The 24,816-nt window shown below is 43.9% G+C and overlaps 1 protein-coding gene across 1 annotated transcript in view; it reads right to left on the reverse strand.

Annotated features, from left to right (window-relative positions):
* CACHD1 (cache domain containing 1) overlaps positions 1 to 20,103 on the reverse strand; it is a 219,910-nt gene extending 199,807 nt beyond the window's left edge. The window contains exon 1 of the mRNA XM_003784248.3: positions 19,959 to 20,103. Coding sequence (XP_003784296.1) covers positions 19,959 to 20,057 — 99 coding nt within the window. The 5' untranslated portion in view covers positions 20,058 to 20,103. The remainder of the gene's footprint in view (positions 1 to 19,958) is intronic.
* Between the last annotated feature and the right edge of the window lie 4,713 nt (positions 20,104 to 24,816).

Below are 24,816 nucleotides of genomic sequence, written 5' to 3' on the forward strand. Positions count from 1 at the left end.
GGCAGCTTCTAACACTGCGTGGTGGACAGTAAATGCTCAGTACACGGCAGCTTCTAACACTGTGTGGTGGACAGTAAATGCTTAGTACACGGCAGGCTGCAACACTGTAACACTTCCTTTTTCTTGCCCTTAATAACAGAGGACTTATCTTTGTCACTTATCAGCCCCACATACCCAGGATTCTCTTGGCTGTTCAAAATTTAAAAGTGAGGGTGGACATAAAATTCTGAAGTACCTTTCTTTTTATTTTCATATAAAGAAAAAGGTAATACTGAGATCTCTGGCTTTCACGCATCATGTTAAATATTCTCACAGACCCTAACTCTTAATTCTGGAATAACCATGGACATGGCCCCTATTTTTAAACTGAAAAGTCTCAGGCTTAGAAAGATAATAAAAGAGGTTGGATTAAAATCCAAGTCTCTCTAAAGAAGCTTCTTTGTGAGCTGACATCAGAACTGGATCTGCTTTTATAAACATCTTTCCCTCCCCCCTTCACCCCCTGCCCCGTGAATGTTGTTCCAAACTCCAGACTCTGAAATGAGCTTTGGAAGCCAGACTCCTTGCAGGCTGGGATGGCCAGAACCATCTCTCTCTCATGTCTCTCTTAGAAAAAGTCTCCACATGACTTAAAAGTGGCTTTCAGTTCGAAGGACTCACTCTTCCTCTAAAAGCACATCCATGAAGCCTGCAAAGGTAAGTATTCCTGACAGGTATCCTGGGAGATTAGAGATGGAAGGAATGTCTCTGAGCAACTGGCTATGCAGTTACAAATAAGAAAGGAATAAACAAGTTGCAGTTTTATAGGCAACATTAGGAGGCAGAGTAAAGCATAGAAATTGTTTATATGCCACTGTGAGTCATCTAAAGAGATTAAGAAATACCCTGGGGACAGACTAGCCTGGAAAGATGGAAGGAGTTAATCCTTCAAATACAGTCCTCCAGGACCCATTCGCATCCATCAAGCAAAAATCTTGACCATTGCTTAGGAATATTTCCCTAGCCTCACCCCTGCTGTTCCCAGCCTGCTTACTAACTAATGTCCACTCCAGGAAAATAGGGCCATTTGGGTGTGTGCTCTGTCTTCAGAATCCATAAGAATACCTGGCATGTGCTAAATGAAAGATTATTTACTAGGCCAGGTGTGGTGGCTCATGCCTGTGATCCCAGCACCTTGGGAGGCCGAGGGGTGGATTTCGGGAGCTCAGGAGTTGGAGACCAGCCTGAGCAAGAGTGAGACCCTATCGCCATTAAAAATGAAAAACTGAGGGGTGGGGCATGTGGCTTAGTCGGTAAGGCACTGGCCCCATATACTGAACGTGGCGGGTTTGAACCCGGCCTCAGCCAAACTGCAACAAAAAAATAGCTAGCCGTTTTGGTGGGCACCTGTAGTCCCAGCCACTCTGGAGGCTGAGGCAAGAGAATCACCTAAGCCCAGGAGTTGGAGGTTGCTGTGAGATGTGTGATGCCAGGGCACTCTACTGAGGGTGATAAAGTGAGACACTGTCTCTACAGGAAAAAAAAAAAATTGAAAAACTGAGGCAAGAGTATCGCTAGAGCCCAAGAGTTTGAGGTCACTATGAGCTACAACGCTACAGCACTCTACCAAGGGTGACAAAGTGAGACTCTGTCTCACAAAATAAAAAAATTAAAAAAAAAATATTTATTTAGTTTTCTTGGTTAAGTTGTTGTAATATGAGAATCACTTCTAAGTTGTAAAGGTATTATACAGTGATGTGAATGCCTTTAGAAAAAAAGCATTTATAGAATTCTAGTATGATGACAAAAGTAAGAACAGTCCACTATCTACACAATTTTGATCCACGTCTCACAAGTAAGTGAAACATTGTATAAAAGTCAAACTCTAATGAACTGTACACACCTAACTCCACTGAATAAAGCAGATGGCTTGGCACACTGTAAATGTGTTGAAAAAGAAAGATGAAGGAAGTCTGCAGTTATGTTAGCAGACTTCCCATCTCTTCATTCAGCATCAGATATTTTGAAAAATGGCACAATACCTTACATCAGTAATTTATTAGGAAAAATGCTAAATGAAAATTGAGTAAGAAATTCACCATGTTACATGCAAGACCTATAATAACTTTGATTTGTATTAAGTAGAAGACAAATTTGGGGGCAAAGGTTAAACTCAAAAAAGATACCTTTCATACTCTACCTCCTAAATGATATTTTACTATGTCATAATGAATTTCTCCATACAATGAATCCTCAATAACTATCCAACATAAATGCAAATTGTTTGAGCAACTGTAAATATCTTAAAATAAATCATTTATTAAAGTCCAATAAAATTTATATTTTCATTTAAAAATATATTAACTACTAAATATATTAACTATTTAGTTTCAATGACTAAGTGAACTAACTTCAGGCTACTTAAAAGCACTTCATGGGCGCCTGTGGCTCAAAGGAGTAGGGCGCTGGTCCCATATGCCAGAGGTGGTAGGTTCAAACCCAGCCTTGGCCAAAAACCACAAAATAAATAAATAAGTAAAAATAAAGAATGATTTTTTTTTAAAAAAAAAAAAAAGCACTTCATCATGTAGCAATTTTTTTTCAGACTTACTTACATATTTTATTCTTCATACCTTAGTCTTTCCACTATTTTTTTTTATTGTTTCTCTGTTTCTTTTTTTTTTTTATTGAATGGTAACTATGTACATTAATGCACTTCTGGGGTACAGTGTGGAGTTTTCACACACAATCTGAAACACTTCCATCAAACTGGTTAACATAGCCTTCGTGTCATTTTCTTAGTTATTATTTTAAAACGTTCACATTCTACTCTTAGAAAGATTCACTTGTACCCTTGTGAGATAAACCTCAGAAGTGATCCTTCCAATCCCCCTCCCTCTACCCATTCCCTTCTCCCCTCTCCCTCCCTGTATTCTTAGGCTATTATTAGGTTGTAGCTTTCATATAAAAGGTATAAATTAGTTCATAATAGGGATGTGTACATTGGATACTTTTTCTTCCATTCTTGTGATACTTTGCTCAGAAGAACATTTTCCAGCTCCATCCATGTGAACATGAAGGATGTAAATTCTCCATCTTTCTTTATGGCTGCATAGTATTCCATGGTGTACATATACCACAGTTTGTTGATCCATTTGTGGATCAATGGGCACTTGGGCTTCTTCCAGCAATTCTATTTGTAACTTTTCTAAATGTCACGGTCATGGAATAAACACACATAGCTAAACAAGAAATTAGAGATGGGCAAATAGAGACTGGTCACAAAACTTGAAACTTGCAAAACACAAATTATGAAGTATCTACCACAAGGTGCTTTAAAACTTGATTTTGCCCAGAAAACATTATGTTGTTAAGATGTATCTGTAATACTATGTTTATAAAATTAAATGTCAGGTGATGCCTGTAACTCAGGGGGTAGGGCGCTGGCCCTATTTACCAAGGGTGGCAGGTTCGAGCCCGGCTCCAGCCAAACTACAAAAAATAGCTGGGTGTAGTGGTGGACACCTGTAGTCCCAGCTACTATGGAGGCTAAGGCAAGAGAATTGCCTAAGCCCAGGAGTTGGAGGTTTCTGTGATGCCACGGCACTCTACTAAAGGCAATAAAGTGAGACTGTGTCTCTAAAAAAAAATAATAAAAAAATAAAATGTAGGGTGGCTCCTGTGGCTCAAGGAGTAGGCTGTCGGTCCCATATACCGGGGTGGCGGGTTCAAGCCCCAGCCAAAACTATTAAAAAAATAATAATAATAAAATAAAATAAAATGTAAATATCACTTGAATGGGCAATATCAAACCACAATTGCCTCACAAAGTTAAAATTATATTCTAAAATTGTCTTCTAAACTAAGTGATTCAGATTCTTCTACTAACCAAATGGATTAAGCAGTTCCAGACACTCACTGTTGATACCACACCATCACGTACTTCCTATGCTTCATGTCTCTGCTGAAATTAGGTATGGCAAGTGCTATGTAAATAAACAACTAACATTTTTTTAAACAGGGGAGTCCAACATAACTAAGACACTAGCCAAAATCACCATAATCATCCCACACTGTACTGCCACTGGGATGGTGACAGTGAAGACGCAGTAATAAACGATGGTGTTATCTCTCTGCTGTCCAATCACTAGATCATGTAGCAATCACAAAATGTGGGATTAACCCAACCCTAAAGCTCTAGGCTCTCAGAGTAGATCCTGTCTGGCATAAACAAATTTAGTCCCACCCTCTTATATGCCATGAGGTCCTCCAGAGAGTGGAGGTAGAGGTGCTCTTCTTCTGCCCCTCTGTGATGTATCTCTGGGAAGCCTGTACCACGCTCATTTTACTACCAGCAAAGCCAGCTTGAGGATAAGCCTAGAGTCAGAGGGTGATGGAGCCAAGAAAGCAACAGAAAAAGCAGAAGAAAAGAAATGGAGCCCACCTCTTCTAAGGCAAAAGTAACCTGTCATTCTTGTGCCTGAAACCTTCTAAGGGCTTCCCACCTCAGCCAGAACTAAATCCAGTCTTGTTGGTCTCCAAGGTGGGCCTATCTGCTCCCCTTTCTCCTTCCCTGCCCTCCTCTCAGAGAGCTCCTGGCTCCCCCCAGATTCCCTCAGGCTGCTCCAGGCATCTTTAGCCATCCAGCCTCAGCTCAAGCCTCTGCTCCCCACCAGGCCTTCTTTGAACACCACCTTAACCTATTTTATCTCCTTCCCGGAAGCAGTCAAGGCACCATATTCTCTTTATTTAACTGCTGCATGTTTAAACATGTACTTCTCACAAAAAGGCCACAACTCTGCTCAGCAGTGGGCACCCAGCATCCCAAGGAGTAGGAGTTCCTAACAGGTGTTAAGTCTAAGAATCCACACAGACCACACTAACCCCAAATCTTAAATAACACCTTGTTTTTAGATGAAACAAGAACTGCAAAACCCACAACTCTTTTAAGATGTTTATATATCCTGGATTATATGAGAGTTGTTTACACAGTATCCAGCCATGTATGTCTCTATTTTTCACAGTACATGGCCGGATACTTTTCAGCCCATGCACTTTATTTTTTTTAATCCTGCATGACATTATTATTTAAATAATGAAAATAAATTTCCCCTAATAACATGTTCTCAACCTGTGGTTCTCAACCTGTGGGTTGCTACCCACAGGAACCGTATTAAAGGACTGCAGCCTTAGGAAGGTAGAGAACCACTGCCTAAGAACAATGTCACTTGAAAGAAAATCAAGGCTGGGTGCAGTGGCTCACACCTGTAATTCCAGCACTCTGGGGGGCTAAGGCAGGAGGATCCCTTGAGTGCAGGAGTTTGAGACCAGCCTGAGCAAGAGTGAGACCCTGTCTCTACTAAAAATTGAAAAAAATAGCTAGGCGATATGGCAGGTACCTAAAGTCCCAGCTACTGGGGAGACTGAGGCAGGAAGATTGGTTGAGCCCAGGAGTTTGAGATTGCTGTGAGCTAACCTGATGGCATGTCACTCTACCCAGGGTGACAGAGTAAGACTCTGTTTCAAAGAAAAAAGAAAGCAAGAAACAAACAAACAAACAAACAGAAAGGCAGTGCCTATGGCTCAGTGAGTATGGCGCCAGACCCATAGACCGAGGGTGGAGGGTTTGAACCTGGCCCTGGCCAAACTGCAACAACAAAAAAAATAGCCAGGCGTTGTGGTGGGCACCTCTAGTTCCAGCTACTCTGGAGGCTGAGGCAAGAGAATCGCCTAAGCTCAAGAGCTGGAGGTTGCTGTGTGAGCTGTGATGCCATGGCACTCCACCAAGGGCAACAAAGTGAGACTCTATCTCTAAAAAAAAAAAAAGAAAGAAAGAAAGAAAGAAATATCAACCCATGGTAGTGGAATTTGGTACTCTGAATATATACATGTGAGCTCTCAAAAGTCAACAATAAACAGGCACAAGGGAATTTTGAGGGGTAATGGAAATGTGATAAAACCAGATGGTGGTGGTCATTATGTTAACTCTACAAATTTAATTATTTTTATTAAATTTATTAAATTGCATAAATTATTTTTTTAAAAAATCAACAATAAAGAAACAGTTCAATTTAAAAATAGGCAAAAGTTTTGACATTTTATCAAAAAAAGATACATTAATGGCAAATAGGAACATGAAAAAATGCTCAGCATCATTATTCATCACAGAAATGTTCATTAAAACCACAATAAGATGTCACTTCACACACCGTACACTGACTAACATTAAACTGACTGCCTCACCCAGGTTCTGCTGAGGCTGTGAAATGACCAAGACTCTCACACATTGCTGGTGGGAGATGATATTGCCCCTTTGGAAAACAGACCAGCAATTTCTAATAAAGTTTAACATACACAACATATGACAGTAATCCCCTGCACCTAGAAATATGAAAACTTATATTCAAATTAAAATTTGTACATGAATGTTTAACAGATTTAGAACATGGAAAAACTCAAATGCTCTTTAAGTGGTGACTACATAAACAAACTATGGTACATCTATCTATACAATAGGATAGTAGTCAGCAATAAAAGGACTGAACTGCTGAAACACACAAATGTTTAAATCTCATATGCAATATACTGAGTGAAAGCTGCCAGGTACAAAAATGCTTCCATCATATGACCTCCTAGAAAAGGCAAGACAACAGATTGGAGAATATATCAGGAGTTTCAGGTATAGGAAGGATTAACTATGAAGGGGCAGCACCAGACAATTTGGGGGTGATAATACCAATCAATGTGTATCCACCCTGTGATGGTTACATGACTGTATGCCAAAATAAAATGTATACATTTTCATACCCAATATGATGGATATTACATATATTTTAAAAAGTGTTAGGAAGGATGGAAAGAAGTTAGAACCCTTGTGCACTGCTAGTGGGATGGGATTGCAAAATGCTCCAGCCACTGTGAACAATGGTACGGCAGTTCCTCAAAAAAAAAAAAAAAATCAGACACAGAATTACCACATTATCTAGCACAGGGGTCCTCAAACTTTTTAAACAGGGGGCCAGTTCACTGTTCCTCAGACCGCTAGAGGGCCAGACTGTGGGCCCCAGGACAAGTCAGCTGCTAAGCAGGTCTAGCAGAGGCGGCAAAAACACCTGGCGGGCTGGATAAATGTCCTAGGTGGGCCTCATGTGGCCCACGGGCCGTAGTTTGAGGATGCCCAAAAGCAATTTCACTTCTCAGTATATATACCCAAAAGAACTGAAAACAGGGACTTACTCACTTTCACCAGGAGCCAAACTGTAGAAACAACTCAAGTGTCCAATGAAAAACAAAAAAAGTAATACACAAGGGAGTAACAGTGACCCTTAGAAAGGAAGGAAATTCTGATGCCTGCTACCCAGCGACAACACTTAAAGACATCACAGTGAGTGAAATAAGTCCATTAAAAAGGACAAACGTAGGATTACACTTATACAAGATACTCTTAGAGGGCAAATTCATGGAGACAGAAAGTACAACAGTCGTTAGCAGGGGCTGGAGAGAGGGAGGAAGGGGGCATTGTTGTTTGGGGGGAAAGCTTCAGTCTGGGAAGAGAAACCTGTCCAGGAGCTGGACGCTGATGACACCTGTACAACCACCACCTGCTGCTGGCACAGATGCCACTGACTCAGTCAGTAAAGCCTCAAGTCCTCTGAGGAGGCTCCTCCCTCTATTGGAATGCTAGACCCCCCCCAATACTCCTGAGTGGCTCCTCTTCCTTCTGCTAGCCCCAGCCCTCCTCTAATTAGCTCCCCTCTGTCCGCACACTCCTACCTGTCCGCTTCCAGTTTACCAGGGATCCCAGGGGCCAACCCCAGTTCTTCAGGAACCCAGCAGTGAACATGCCGTTTCCTGAGGGAGGTGAGGGAGTGTGACAGGGTAGGAGACAGAATGAGAAGGGATAAGGGGTGGGTGCTGTTTTAAAGAGGGTTGGCAGGGAAACAATTAACCTAATAAATTCTATCCTCTAGAATAAGGTAGCTCCAAGTACATAATTTGCAAGTACCCACATTTTTGTTATCTTTTACATTCCTAAATGTAACCCAACTTTCTCTAACAAGAATTAAATATCAGAGCCAACTAATATGTAACAGTCTGTTTAGAGTCCTAAGGCCCTTAATATTGTGGCAGATCCTTTCACTCTTCTGAAACATTTTAACTCTTTAGTAGCAAGTAAAGGGCCAAGACATTTCTTGGTAAATAATGAAATTGACACATTAAACATAGTAGTGAAAGCTAACTCGGGAATAGTCACTATTAAAAAGTTACAAAGTCTACATCTTAAAGACTGCTGGGCAGTTCTTATACTCCTGACCTGTGAGTCCTCTTCAGGTGCCACCAACAGCACTCACCATACTAGAATCACACAGATGAATAAGTCTGGCCTGTTTCCTGCATTCATATTCTAATCATTCATCTCTAAGATGCTTTACTGACTGCAACTCTTACCCACATTTATTATCTGAATGCACATACATGCAAATAATGTATTTGTCTCATTTATGGTCACCTAAATCTACATTTGACCCAGAGATCTCAAATTTAAAACACCTCTAACAAATGCAATTGGTTCACAATCAATATAGGCTAATCTCCCACCCAAGATAACAGAAGGAGAAAATTTTTCCATTTCACAGGAGAGTCAAGTGAAGCCAACTATGGTTCAAATAGCCAAGACTGCAGAAACAAAACAAAACAAAAAATTTCAGTTCTTCAGGTTCTCTCTCAAAACTACCCAGGGCAGCAATAACCCTGTGACTAACAGTCCCCCCAGGGAGGAAGCAAAAAAACCTGCCAAAAGCACACACCTGGCTCTGCAGCTGTGGCCAGGGCAACTGAGAGCAGAGAAGGCACCAGTGAGCAGAAGGTGGTCAGGACAGCTAAGAGCAAGAGGAGGTACCATCTCTGCAGCCTTAGCCAGGACAGCTAATAGCAGAGGAGGCACCAGCGAGCAGAATGTGGCACCTGCCTCCTTCTGCATCTCCTGTGGGCTGCCATGACAGACTCCAGCTTTACAGAAAGCCAGTCAATAGAAATGGATGAAATTACGACAGAGGAGGCTAAATATCCTGGCAGAGGCACAGGGAGCAATCCAAGTAGACCCCCTCGAAAAAGTCTCATGAAGTTTCATTTGAATAGAAAATGATTGAGGATGGACAAGAAACCCAATAGGTCTTTCTATAGCTTTAATTTCTCAGAAACAAATGTAGTGATCACAGACTATCTTTTAAAATATTTAAACACAGATGTATTTCACCACGAATATGAACATAAAAATATCTTCAAACCGTTTATAAATATTATATGTACTTTATACCAATGATATACTTCAAATTTTCTATTTCAAATATCTTTTCACAGTTATATGCAGCACCATAATTGCCAAGGGATTATGGCTTCTCTGTTCTGACTTTTCCTCTATGGAATTCTCACTTTATTGCCAAGTGACATGAAAATACGAAGACCAGGCGGTGCCTATGGCTCAGTGGGTAGGGCTCTGGCCCCATATGCCAAGGATGGCAGGTTCAAACCCAGCCCCAGCCAAACTGTAACAAAAAAAAATAGCCAGGCATTGTGGTGGGCGCCTGTAGTCCCAGCTACTTGGGAGGCTGAGGCAAAAGAATCGCTTAAGCCCAGAAGTTGGAGGTTGCTGTGAGCTGTGTGATGCCACGGCAGTCTACTGAGGGTGATAAGAGTGAGACTCTGTTTCTACAAAAAACGAAAAAGAAGAAAATATGAAGACCATTTTAAACAGGTTATTTTATATACAGAGTAGGATGAGCTGATGAATCTGTACTTCTGTGTATTTACATGGATCATTTATTTCTTCAGGGAGGAAGCAAAACAAGCTGCCAAAAGGGGCCGTTCTTCTTTTGAATTACTGCAGGTTTTTTTGGTTGTGGTTGTTGTTGTTTTGGAAGAAAGAGAGAAAAAGTTGGTCCATCATATACTAGACTCAGTTTTTGTTTTCTTAACATAAACCTTATCAGCTCTGCCACAGCTGAAGTGATTCCAAATTGCTTTATGACACACTTGGATTTTCTCCCACTAATAATTCCTCCTTCCTGCCCATGACTGGCAGGCTTCTTCCTTACTGCAGTAATGTGGGACAGCTAATTATCTTCCAATCCACCTTGCTATTCCGCACATGGCAACTTTTATCTGCACAGGACAGCTGCACTCTCTGCGTTTGAAGTAAAATGTCAGTCTCTGCTAATGCATCAAGACTCACATCACTAATGATGTCTCCACACTTTGAAGAAACAACTCAAAGCCTAATTAAAAATTCAGATTCATTCTCACTGGTTTGCCAATTTTCACTGTCCTTCCACCAGGGCTTCGAAGTATCTTTTAAAATACTCCATGCAAAAATAACATTAAAAAAGAAAAAATCCAAAGGGAAAGCAAGAGAAAAAGTGCTTAGTCTTGACTGTGTCATTTTTTTTTTTTTTTTTTTTTTGCAGTTTTTGGCCGGTGCTGGGTTTGAACCCGCCACTTCCAGTATATGGAGCCAGTGCTTACTCCTTGAGCCACAGGCACCACCCCAATTTGACTGCATCTTTAAAATAACTGTTATGGTTGGAAGGAAACCAAGACATTGTCATAGACAAGATAAGAATTTACTCCCCTGGCTTCTACTCTACAATTACAGCACAGCACACTATTTCCAGGGAAATAGAAACTATAAGCTACTTTTCAGTTGACTTCTCTGGTATTTAGGTGTTAGAACTACTCAAACTGTAATTAACTCAGAAATCATTTGACTCTGGAAGTCTGAGGTAGAGAAAAACTACCTTTGAACTCAGAACAAAAAAAAGAAGACAAGGTCAAAAGATATTCAAATGATATTTGTGTCATCAAATTAAACTCTTCCAAAGTAATAATATTACTGCAATTTTCATACACACAAAGTATGAAACAAATTCATACTCCCAATGACTAGGGAGGAAAATACAGGTCATGAAATCCAATTTCAAAACAGAACTTTGCCTAAAAATTACAAGAAGAATGTTCTTCTGTTGTTTTACATAAACTAACACTAAACCACCAAAGACATTCCTCCTCTAAAGATTTTTTAAATTTTAGTAAAAAAATTACTTTGGTGGTACAAGTTCACAATGATAAACAGCTATTAACCACTTAAATTTGCCCTTAAAAATTTAACAATATTCTGGGAAGTCTGAGACCTTTTTAAACTTTCTTGAGTGACTCACTGACTTCTAGGTATTTAAGTAACAGCTTAAATTTTAGTCAGCTGTCAAATTAGACCATCAGTTTTAAGTTCTTGGCTATTAAAGACCTAAGCCAAACTTTCTTTAAAACTGGAATGTATACTAGAAAGTCCAGTTTCCTTTCACATTTCAAAACAATAGGAAAATGGGAAAAGCAAGAGTCATAAAACCAAAACTTGAGTTCAAATCTACCACTTCTCACTGGTGTGATCTCCAGAGAGCCACTTACCACTGTGCCTCATTTTCTGCAAAACAAGGGAAGCAGATCTGACTACTTCCCTGTTCCTTCCCAGTCCTCACAGCACCCAGTGATCTATGGATTGAAGAGGCCAGGGATAAAAGCATGTCCAGGGTAGGCCTGGTGAGTCAGGATCGGTACAGTTCCTCAGGACCAACCACGGAAGCCAGGGAGGCCACCTAGCAGGGCGTCCTCAAAGTGGATGTAGGGAGACAGGACACAGGTATGGAGTGGCCTGGGTGGTTGATAATTGCTGAAGGTATCTGTACCCTAAATCACTTCAGTGGAGTTCTCTGCATTCTAAGCATTCTCTAGATCAGTGATTGTCAATCGGTGGGCCATGGAAGATCTTAGGTGTGCCTCCAAAAATTTTGAAAATCATTATTTTTAAAAGAATTTCAAAGCCCTGTAAATATATTTTTCCTTTTAGTCATTTTTTCTTATCAACATAATTTAAGTGTGCTGGGGAAATTTAACTATAGGTTCAAGTGTACCATGAGATTAAAAAGGCTGAAAAGCGCTGCCCTAGATCCTTATTTCCTCGCCGCAGAGCACGCCCCCGCCCCCAAGTATGCTGGCCCCCAGCTCAGGCACCAACAAGCTGCTGCCAGCCTTGCTGAAACAGAGCAGAGAACCTACTTAAGAAGCAGACATGCAAAGAGAGAGAAACCGCAGACGATTTGTGCCAGTATGAGTTGGGTATCCTGCCACCTCCATGTGACAAGTCTTGACTGACATGAAGGATCCCATAAGCTTGACCTCTGCCTACTTCTCCAGCCCTCTTTGTACCCTTTCCTCCCTTCAGCTCTCTGAACTTAAACCTTAATGATATCTTTCCATTCCAAGAGGTGCTAGAAAATTCTTCCTGGGAATTCTGCTCTTTGATTAACCAGCTTCTATTCATCCCACTTTCTCCGGGAGGCCTTCCAGAATCCCTCCCCTCCCCCAATAGTTCAACAGCCCTAACGTACCTTCTCTAACCACCCAGAACCTCCTGTTCTGTGACATTCATTATATCTGAAATTAACAGAGTGATATCTCAAATCTAACATAGTGCCCTGCACAAAATAAACATTAAGCATTTGTTGAAGTAATTATGACAACAGAGAACTCATCTCTCAAGGGAATCCACTGTAGATAGAACTATTCTATCAGAAAGCTGTCTTCTGGTTACACAGAAACTGACTTACCCATAACCCACACACAAGCACTGAATAATCCTAACCCAGACTGTTCCCACTGGTAGCCTCTGGCCCCATTGGGCCTGCACATGTATTTGGTTTGGCCTACATGGTGGTGGTGTTTTTTTTTTTTTTAATTTGCATTAGTTGCTAACATCTTAGACTCAAGAGATTTCACATATTAAAAAACAGATACCTAGGCTGGGCATCCACAGCACAGTGGTTACAGTGCCAGCCATAAACACTGAGGGCCAGCCACAAACACTGAGGCTGGCAGATTCAAACGCAGCTGGGCCTGCTAAACAACAATGACAACTGCAACGAAAAATAGCTGGGCATTGTGGTGGGCACCTGTAGTCCCAGCTACTTGGGAGGCTGAGGCAAGAGAATTGCTTCAGCCCAAGGGTTTGAGGTTGCTGTGAGCTGTGATGCCACAGCATTCTACCGAGGACAACAAAGCCAGATTCAGTCTAAAAAAAAAAAAAAACAGACACCCAGCTTCTGAAAAACAAAACCATGTGACCACATTGCCACTGGGCAGCAAGCAGAGGAGCTGAACAGTGTCTGCCCCTCTATTCAACAGCATCCACATCCTCCCCAGACCTGCACTGAGCCCACTTCATTCACATAGTCTGCTGACCCTGTAAATATTAGATACAGCAGCCACAGTGCGCTCTTAATCTCACGTTTTAGCATTCTTTCTGCATTGTCTTAAGCCATCCAAGGTGGTATAGCCTCTTTGGTAAGACAAGAGCTCTTGGGAGAAGGCACTGACTGTCCTGTGCCACTCCTCTCCTCACCCAGCCTCCCTTTCTGCAGAGAGGCCCCCCAGTGAGCACCTGCTAACAGACTGATCAGAAGACAAGTGTAGTAGTCCAGCTCTTCCTCTCCATCCTCTCCCCATACATGGCTCATCTGTTTATCTTGCCTTGTCCTCCTCTCACTCTTTCCTCTTCTAGAAGTGGAGAGGACAGGAGCAAACAGCAGATGTGGTTCCTGCTACATCAGTCAAATGTGCGCACCCAGACTATCTGCTGGCCTTTGAGGAAGCAAGGACCCTCAATGGCTTGTGGGCAGAACCAGGCATGACAACAAAAGCCAGATGGCATGATCAGAGAAAGACCACAAGGGGTTTCCCAAAAGAAGCCTGGCATTACATCTGGAAGGCTGAGGAGTTTGCTGGGCAAAGATATTAGCTGTTCCTAAAGGTGTCAGGAACTCAGCAATGGTTTTATACAGGCACATACATCATCATTAAAAAATGTAAGTATACAACCTCCAAAATATTTATATTTGTTAACTGCAAATTCTACAGACTAGTGTACAAATATTTTGGGTACATTATAAAACAAAAAATATAGAAATGGTTTAAATAAAGATGCAATAAAATGTTATGGATAAAATTATCTATAATAATGTGGAATCTGCTTCAAAATAATCTGGAAGGGTGGTGGTAGAGATGAAACCAGCCTGGCCACAAGTGAATAACTGTGTGAACTGGGTCAGAAGTATGTTTTCTTTACCATTATATATATTTAAAATCTATGTAATAAAAAGTTTAAAAGTGAGTAAATAACTGTGAATAATGAGTCTAGCATTTTCTTCAGAAACCCTAAAGCAGCAGTTCTCAACTTGTGGGTCGCAATCCCTTTGGGGGTCGAACGACCCTTTCACAGGGGTTGCCTAATACATCCTGTGTATCAGACAGATATTTACATTACGATTCATAACAGTAGCAAAATTACAGTTATGAAGTAGTAATGAAAATAATTTTATGATTAGGGGTCACTACAACATGAGGAACTGTATTAAAGGGTCATAGGGGGCATTAGGAAGGTTGAGAACCACTGCAATGACTGCGCACCACACTTAGATCTGTGAGCTCTACCGTGAGACCCTGGGACCCTGAAATCTGCAGGTTCTCAGCTCAGATTTTGGTTCTTTCAGGTCCAGGAGCTGCATGTCTGTTGTTTTCCAAGTTCCGTGACCTGGTACTAAACAGTTTACTCCCATATTTCTACTTCCATTTATTGGCTGCTCCTATGTTAGGATGTGTGCTAAATACTTTTTTTTTTGATACATAATTCCCCTTATTAGCTATGTGAAGCATGAAGACACTGAAGTTCAGATCTAATAATGTGCCAGGAGTTACACGGTTAATAATCACCTGAGACAAAATTGTTGTCCCTTCACATTTTGAGTTTCAATAAATTCTTATCCCAGGTCCAAGCAGATCCAAAATAAATCCTTCTCTGCCTAACACCAAAATTCCAGAGGTTTGCAAGGTTCCTGTCTGCTCATCCACTTAAGCTCAAGGAAGGAACTCCTCAAGCAGCAACTAGAAATAGCATCAACGTGTTACAAAGTGTAAAGCATCTCCTTCCCCTCCCCCAATCCCTCCCAGACTCAAGTTCAATGGGCAGGAAAAACAAGAGTAAGCGCCTCGGTCCATCCAGGCCAGCTAAGACAGGCCTCAGTGAGGAGGAAGTGGCGGGATGCTGACACACAGGGCTGAGCATCAGTCACCCAACACGCTTCCTCAGGTTCATTCTTAACACTTCAACTTGGTGTCGGTCTATCAGTGGTCAGTTTTCTTATACTCCACAAATATTAGCTTTCAAAAGAATGTACATAACACAGCAGTTTTTCTACTAAGGCTTATATTGTATACAGGCATAGAATTAAACCACACTATTTGCAATACAGGTGATCCCCCCCCCCAAAAAAAAAACCATTCTATGTGGAATTAGAATGTGGATTCAAATCATTCCTTACCAGGTAGTTCCTGGTGTGGTACACATGATTCAGGATATACACCTCTTAAATATAACTGCAAACCAGCCTGCCACACAGCTAGCAGGACACTCATGTCCAGTAACCACAGATGCTCCAGGGTGATGGCCAAAGAGATAAGACGGGACACTAAGTGAAGTGGCAGAACAACCTCCTGTTCAGGTGTTCCAGACACACTAGTTAGCCTGACCAGCACCACCAAAAGGAATTAGAAATGTCTCACAAATGACTGATTTGGTTACCCTTCACATCTGAGGCTACTGCTGCTTTCAAGACTGGCCTTTGTATGTGGACATGTCACTGAAAAGACCAAGGGTGAACATAGGCAACTACCTTGATTTCCCCAGATGGGTGTGAACAAGGCTCCTCTGCTCCCACCATGCTCTGCCTCTCCCCTCAGTATCACACCTGTCCACTGCAGTGCAACACCTTTCCTAATAACCCATATCATGTCATTTCTTTCTCTATTTCCATTATTTGTTGAGAGATTAAGGGCAAGGACCAGTCCTTAGTCATCTTTTACTGCCAACTTAGTCTAGCCCCAAGACCCCTCATAGTAGCAGCCCCCCAAAGCTGGCTGGATGCATGTCACGATGAACACTGAATCTACCACTGCTGGGTATGCACACAAAGCTTCCACTTTCAGCTTTGGGCACGCTGCTCTTGCATCTTCAGTGTCCAAATTTATTTCTGTCCTAGCTGTGGCTCTTCTATCAGTGAGCTTTTGCTTCTGGCTATTTCTCCTGCCACAACTGGAAGAAACCCCACTTCTCCCTCCCTCCCAGACCCCATTCAGCAACCATCGGACCAACCTGCTGGTCTGTCCACCAAGTTCACAGTGAGTGTGCCCAGCCCTGCAGAGCTAGGTGTGAGCTAACGTCAAGGCAGGCACGCTGGCCCCATGCCAGGCCCTTGCTGTTAGGAAGCCTGTATTGTCATATAACGTTAAATGAGCCTTATAAGTACCTGCTGAAATGGCTCCCAGAGCCAGATATGCCTTCCAACAAGCTGGCATTGTCACTTTGCTGCTTTACCTGTTCAGTTTCACTGCCTGCTTCAGAATATAAAGAAGAACAGAAACTCCTCAAGGGGCTGTGCTGGAACACCTGTGGTAACCTCCTGGCACAAAGGGCTCCAAGTTCAGGTGGCTTTCAGTAGTTCTCCCATTTTACAACCATCATATCCATCAACAATCCTCAGCCCCAGCCTAACACTAACAGGTGCCTTCACAGGCACTGTTTTCATGAAGTCCACACAGCAAATCTCTAGAATTATCCTCCTAGTTTTATAGATAAAATCACTCAACTCCTAAGTGGCAGAGCTGGAATCCAGATCTCCAGGCTCCAATGTGGAGATCTTTCCACTCCACAATGCTATGCTTGATAAAAACTTGTTGCATGAATGAACAGGCAGAAACAAGTCTCCATGGTCACGTTATTCAATGCTCCCAGACCTCAACATCAAAGTTGATGGTTTCACTCTGCAGACCCCTTGCAGAAGACATGATTAGGTCTTTGACTTTTACTCATGATTTGTGATGTCTGCCACCAGGGGGCAGTGTTCAGGGGCAGCTTTCCTAGGGCACTGGCAAAATTGGTTGGTGTAACTCATTTAAAGATATATATTTTTAATTTTGTCAATTATTGTGAAGGAACAATAACAAAAAAATCATGAGTAGGCAGCTTCATTAGAAACCTTTCCAAGAAAATCTTTATGACAGACTGCTTTTCAAAGTGCCTTCTCTAGCAGCAAGCACAAAAACAACAGTGCTGAAGTGGGTGGGGGAGTTGTAGAATTACCCCTCCCAACCTGTAGTGGGTAGTATGTGCTGCCATTTAAGTGCTACAAAACAACAGGCCTATTTTGAGGGCGACTTTGCAATTTCTAAAAATTAGAAATTGTCTTTGGAGAATTTCAGCAGCAGAAGCAATATGCAAGTCTGAAAAGTGGCTTTTTACATGTGAATAGACCTACAGAAAGTTACTCATAAAATGGTACTGTCTTAAAAGGCCACAAAATTTCAATGTTGTGCTTGAAATGCCAGGGTCAAATGAAGGAAGTCAGTCCTGTGATCGAGAGGGAAGGTGTTCTTTTCAGCAGAGATGCAAACTCCTCCCCCTCAGCATCTTCACATGCACATCTGCCCCGCTCCATCTCACCTGAGCATCCGTGTAAGGCCACCTACCTCTGAATAACATATTAGCTCTATGTAAAGCCCAGAATTCTGCAAAGGACTATCACATAATCTGTACTTTATGTAACTAAACCCAAACGATTTCAGACCCAATGAACAAATCCCAAAGGTTTACTTAAGAATATGTGGCTTACTATCTTCATTTAAAAGGCCAGAAATCTAACCTGCATTACAGTTATTACCAGTATTCTCATGATAGTTCAAATTAAAAAGAGACTTTCTTTAATTTTCCCAGAGGAAAAAATTAGAGGCAAGTGGCAGATCAATGCACAGTTCAAGAAGAGGAATTTAAATCCAGTATGTGCATCTCAGAGAGAAGAGAGTGAGAGAAAGAGAGAGAGAAAGAGAGAGAGTGCACTTCTCATTTTGCCAGACAAAAACCTGTCCACAGGAGGTCTGTTTCCACAAAGCGGCTGCAAAGGTGTTAGAAAGAGGCCAGTTGGGAGGAGAAAAAGGGCCATTTGGGCACAAACCCCCCATCGATCAGAGCTTTTTTTCCTAAAGTGTCTCTTTTTCAACTGGGAAGTCTTTTAAATTACGTTTGCTTAGTATCCCTACCTGAATAACAATATGTTGGGATCCCATTTCACCTTTTGTCAAGGACGGGGTGTGAAACAGTAAAACAGCCATCAACAGTTAGAATAAGCAAGCGGTTAGTTTACACGGGGAGGGGGAAAAGACTCCTAAGATTTCTTGACTAGCCTTAGTAATTTCTTGACTAATTCCACAGACAGTTCAAAATGCCCATATATTAAATTTCCTTTCTTAAAAAGGGTGCCTCCATGCAAAAATACAATTCTGTTGTGTTCTGAATTGGATCATTCACCAATAAAAAGAAAACCCTAGTTTTCCATCTCCTTCAAAAGTCACTTCACTCTAAGAAGGCAGCAATAATCACAAATCAGAAATGTATATGGAAAAATTTTAACGGACTCAGAACCTGAAAGAAGGAAAAGAAGGGGTAGTTAAATTATGTATCTTAAAGGCTTACCTATTGTTATGCAAATGAAAAAAATCTGACTTTGTGGCACTAGAGGTGTTAGCAAATATATGTAAAATTCCCTTTCAAGCAAAATAATCTTACCTCACCCTTAAAAAAAAAAAATCCCAATTGTCTTTTGCTAGAATGAAAACTGTCTGTGGAACTTGGTTTAGGAAAATCTTATCTGCCTTGGGAGGTGATTGGAGTCGGGAATAAAGTTAAAAATAAAAATAAAAAAGACGTCCGAAACCGGAATGCCGACGTGACCCAAACACCTCCCTCGGTGGGAGGTAAAAGGAGCGGCCACACTAGATGGAAATCAAAAAGCTACCCCAAGCACACATGCCTGGAAATTTCGCTCTAGCGAAGACCACATTCATCATGGTTGTCGTCAAAACGCGTAGAGAAAAGGATGGTGTTACTTTACGCAAGAATGTTACAGCAAAGGTCTCAGACTCAGAATGCCGTCTCAGCCTCTCCTAATCCTGTGGCTTTCTCTGTCAAGTAGGTTAAGATAATGGTGCCTGCAGTTTAGCAGTTTTTACTACTATAGGTCATAGGTAGCATCACCAGGGCTCCTTAACGGCCGCGGGCAATTTTTCTGTAGCTCCACCCCACCCCCCGACCAGCAGGGTAAACAATCTGGAAAAATTAGGACCTTACTCACTTTACTCTTTTTCTCACCACAAAAAGGCACACACAAAACAAAAATCATACAGCGGACAGCACACAACCCACAGCAGGAGAAGCGGAAAGCAACAAGAAGAGCCCCCCACCAAGACTACTGTCGGAATGCACCCGGAATCTGCCAGGCTGGCCCCGGGGCTCCGCGGGTCCTGGGGCGGCTGCACACACCGCGGCGCCCCCCTCCCGGGACCGTCGGCTTCGCGCTGGGCCCGAGGACGCGATCAAAGAGGCACCGCGGTGGGAGCCTAGGAAAATCGTACGAGCCAGTCGGGGCTGCCCGCCCTGGGATGGGGACACAAAGAAAGAAGGGGAGTCTGCAAGACTGACGAGGAGGAAACAATTCTACTGGGGAAGGTGTGCAAATGAGGGAAGGGAATACGAGGAAACCCAAGAACCCTTTCGAGATAAAGAAGCTGGCGCGCAGAAGAGGGGGCTGTGCTGGGGAAGTGGACAGAGGGCAGGGGTTCTGCGGAGGAAAAGGGGGTAGGCGAGTTCATGGAGGGCAGGTGGGTGGTCAGGAGTCTGTGCAGAGGAGCGAGAGGGCCGGTGAGAAAGGGGTATCCGCGCACGAAAGAGGAACCGATGTACAGTCAAGGGGACCTGCACCGCGGAAGGCGCGGAGGAGAGAAGCAGGACGCCTGGCAAGGTCAGAGACACGAAGAGGGCCCCTTACCTGCATGGTAACGACCCCCAGCTCCTCGGCTGCCAGCCTCCGCATCTGGCTCGCTAGCACTTGCGCCTCGTCCAGGATGGAGAAGTCGGCGTCGGCCATGGCGCCCAGGAGCCAGCACGCGGCCAGGCAGAGCAGCCAGAGGGGCGGCCGGCGCGTCCCAGCCCCGGCTCCCGCCCCAGTCCAGCCAGGCGAGCCCGGACCGCGGCGGGTCACAGCAGCCACTCCCGCCGGCTCCTCTTCCTCGGGCGGCCGGGCCATGCTGCCTCCCCCAACTCCCCGCCAACCGGCTCCAGGCGCGGGGAGGCGGGGAGGGGGCGGTGGGAGGTGTGCCCAGGGCCCACTCGGCGCACCCAGAAAAACTTTCTCCCTCTTCTGCAGACTCGTCTCCGCGCCGCGGCGGCGCCGGCTACAGCGCGGGGGCGCGGACAGCCACCATCGCCCGGCTCGGGCGGGAGAGGAAGCGGCGGCGCGAGCAGCCCCGGGAACCCGCCCGCACCGCCCCGCACGGCCCAGCGGCGCGGCAGGCGTTCCCGAGAGCCGAGAGTCGCAGGTCGGGCTGAGAGGGCCGCGCGGCTGTGGCTTCCACGATTCCCGGCGGCGGCTAGGGAGGGAGGCGGCTCCCAGGGAGAAGCGGCAGCCGGGCCGCAAGGCTAAGGCAGCCGCCCGAGCGAGCCAGGGAAGGGGAGGTTCACAAAACACAACAGAAAGAAAGAAAGCTGCAGGGAGAGGGCGGCGTCTGGTGCCACCGCGCTGCGCTCCGGCTCTGTGCACTTCCCGGCGCGGCCGCCGCCGCAGCTGCGGTGATTTATGGAGGCGGGAGGGAGGCGGGGAAAGGCCGGTTCGCCCCTCCTCTTCGTCCTGGCTCCGGCCTCGCAACCGGCCCCGGGTCGCCAGGGCGGGAGACCAGTCTCCCTTCGGACTCCCGCCGGGCCTCGGAGATAGACCCGCCCCGGCTCTCGCCGCCTCAGTTCACGCGAGGGGCCCCGGGGTCCCACCCGATCCTGGTTCCGCCCGTGGAAAGCCCCAAGGAGCTCCAGGACGCCGGCTTTCTGCCTAGGGGCGACTGCGGAAGGAAGCGACTGCCATTTGTGCGTCCACCCCCTTTTCCTGGGTGTCAGAGATCACCGTGGCCAGCCGCGACGGGCCACAGGCTTCCTTTTGTGACCAGCTGCTCTATGCTGGGCACCGTGCTTTGGGGTTTGCACACAGTATTCTTCCATATCCACTACATCCCCGGCGAGGTACATATCTTTATCCCAATTTTTTAGGTAACAAAGACTGAGGTTTAGAGAGGTGGAATAAATTGCCGAAGGTCCCCCAGGGGATAAGAGGCAGATCCGGAATTTAAGCACTAGTCTTACTCTAAGGCCCTTTCTCTCAAACGCCACACAGTTCTTTCTGTCTCTCTTTAGACATGAACCATCTGATCCCATCAACAACCAGGAACAAACAGAGTCAGCCGCGTACACCTGTTAGGCCAAGCACAGAAAGTCGAGTTAGCCTTCCTGTTTGCTACTGTCCCAACTTCTGGCTCAGGCTCCCTGAGAAATCACCTGTTGGAAATGCCTGCAAAAACTGGATGGTGTGTATTGCAGCCAGTCTCCCTTCCACTCATTGTTAGGGTGCTGCTCGCAGATTCTAGAGAACAGAGCCATTCCAAGGAAAGCTAAAGAACTTCCCCGGGGCGGCCTAGTAGAGGTGGTAGCAGGACTAGAACCTTGACTTGTACTCTTTCCATTTTGCAGCAAAACCTTCTGTTTTATTCGTTGACTATATTGTATTAAAGCTCGCCTCTCTTGTAACCTCTCTGTGGCTCATTTTCACCACATTATGATCCCTTCTGACAGTCAGCATACTCTCTGCCACGTTAAGTCTTTCCTACGTCCTCCTTGGCCCACTCTTGGCAGAACCATCATTTAGTATCCAGATGTCTACTTTTTTTTCTTTTCTTTTCTTTCTTTTTTTTTTTAAGACAGAGTCTCACTATGTTGCCCTAGGTAAAATGCTCACAGCAACCTCAAACCCTTTGGGGTAAAGGGATTCTTTTGCCTCAGCCTCCCAAGTAGCTGGGACTACAGGCACCCGCCACAACGGCCAGCTATTTTTTTTTGTTGTAGTCGTCATTGTTTAGCAGGCCCCGGTCTGGCTTTGAACTTGCCAGCCCTGGTGTATGTTGCCGGCACCCTAACCACTGAGCTACGGGTGCCGAGCCATTTACTTTACTTTTTTATATTTGATTTCAAAATATCAAGGGCATACAAATGTTATTGTTACATGAATACTGCTTAAGCTGGGATGTTTAGTGTGCCAGTCAACAAAATAGTGTTCATTGTACCTGATGGGTAAGATTTTACCTCTCATCCCCTTCCCCCTCTCTTCCTCTCCTCTTCTTTCCAGTGACTTCTACATCTTTTTATGCCTGTGTATGCCCATCACTTAGTTCCCAAGTAGTGTTTGTTTTTGCATTCCTGAGATACTTCACTCAGCATAATGGTGCCCAGTTCCATCCAAGTTGCTACAAAAGACATTATTTCATGCCTTTTTATGGGTGAGTAGTATTTCATAGTATATATTAATACCACATTTTCTTTATCCACTCATGAATTGATGGGCACTTAGGTTGATTTCACATCTTTGTGAATTATGGTGTGATAAATATTTGAGTGCAGGTGTCTTTTTGGTAAAATGACTTATTTTTCAGTTTGAGTAAATACCCAATAGTGGACTTGCTGGACTGAATGGTAAGTCTACATTTACTTCTTTGAAGCATCTCCATACTATTTTCTATAGAGTTTGTACTAATTTATAGTCCCACTACTAGTGTACAGTGTTCCTTTCTATCTGCATCAACACCAACATCTGTTGTTTTTTGACATTTTGGCATTTTAATGTCCATTCTGATAGTAATAAGGTGGCTGGAACTAAGGTGAGTTGTTGAGTGTGGGGACCATTCCCTTCACCTCTGCATCATCCACACAAGTACAGAGTAGGAGCTGGAAAAATGATTCTCAAATTACTTGTTTAAGAAGGGAATTAAAGGCTTGCTACCTGTACCACATGCTTAAGGCACTAGCCACATAACACAAGGGCTGGTGAGTTCAAACCCAGCCTAGGCCGGCTAAACAACAACAACAACAATAGCCAGGTGTTGTGGTGGGCGCCTATAGTCCCAGCTACTTGGGAGGCTGAGGCAAGAGAATTGCTTAAGCCCAAGAGATTGAGGTTGCTGTGAGCTATGATGCCATGGCACCCTACTGAGGGTGACATAGTGAGACTCTGTCTCAAAAAAAAAGAATGGGATAAAAACTTACCTGTGTCTTCCATCCCCAGAGTTGAGCTGACATTTGTTAAAGAGATGATCCTGTAACTTTAGTTTTATTGTTACACCTTTGCACATGATAGTGAGAAAAAAACATACTAATCCATGTGATAAGTGAAAGAGTAAAGAACAAAACTAATTAAAACTAGCATTATTAACTGCATTATTAACTTTTTGTATCGATTCACCAAGATTACCATCACCAAATTGTCCCACTTTTCCAAACTATCTTGCAATTCCTTCAAAATGGCCTCTCCAGCATTGCCCATCCTTTACAAAAGGGTATTTCTTGGGTCTTATTTCTCGGGATTCTAATCCTATGTCACCTTCATTTCATTCTAAGGTTCTTTTCAAGTACTCTCAGCTACAGCCATGCCTTCAATTATTATCAAAATACCAGAACTTTGCACACTTCTAAACAAAGCTAAACCTCCCTTCTGAGCTGGGTCTCCATTTTCCCAAATGCTTCCCTCCTTCCCTATTAGATAGACCTGAGTGGGAACTCATTACTGCTTTCTCCCACATTTCTCCTGAATCTACCCTCAACTGCAAGTCTATGGTGGATATCACCTCTCCCCAAACTCGGCAGCTCACTCTATATCCACTCCAGCCCTATGTAGTTCTCATATCTGTCCCTTGCGCCCCATCCATACCCATGACCTGGCCACAGTCCCTCACTGCTGCCCACATACACTGTGACTACAGTCTCTTCATGAGTCTCCACATAGTCCATTGCTTCCCTATCATTCTATACTCTACACTGAAGTTAAAAATCATCTTTCTAAAAGTCAAGTCTGAATTTGTCATTCACTATCTGAATGTGTCTGACGCCCCACCACAGAGAAGTAAATGTGACATAATCAAGTTCTCTGTGCTCAGACCTGACTGCCCCTCTGGATTTATTGTAGCCGCTTTGTACCCCCAAGTGCCCCAGTCTCACCTTCCCCTTCTCTGTACTAGATAAGCCCCCTATCCATTGAGATGTTATTTCTGTGAGACTTTCTTGGAAACCGATGCTCATCTTTGGGTGCTGAAAGCTCTGGGTTGTATCACCCCAGCAGTGAACAAGCACCATTGTGACTGTCCATTTGAAATCCTTGTTTTCTCCACGTTAGTGTTTGTCAGAACATGGGTCAACTATAGTCTTTGGGTATGCTTAACAAACTTTGAACCCTGTGCTTTGCCCTGTCTGCAGAAGCAGAATCTCCGGAGGTCCTGGAACATGCATGTTACAGACCATCCCCGAACAAGCCTATGAACAGCATAGACTGCAAGCAAGCTCCCCAGGGTGGTCATTCACACACCCCAGGCTCTGTTGTTTGCACTGGAGCTTATGCGATCCAGGTGTTCTCAATACCTAGAAAGGAGTATGTTCTCAATATCCAGAAAGGAGCTAATCCTATGTTGCCAAAAGGGAAAAACCTCAAAGAAACAGGCATTTGCCCAAGGTAACACAACTTTTCCATGGTGGTGTCTTTCTGGGTGCAAACCCAGGTTTTTAAACACCAAATTGTAAGCTCTGAGCTACTAGTCTGCTGT

The sequence above is a fragment of the Otolemur garnettii genome, unplaced genomic scaffold (genome assembly GCF_000181295.1).
Source record: "Otolemur garnettii isolate 467f Iridium unplaced genomic scaffold, OtoGar3 scaffold00010, whole genome shotgun sequence".
Lineage (NCBI taxonomy): Eukaryota > Metazoa > Chordata > Mammalia > Primates > Galagidae > Otolemur > Otolemur garnettii.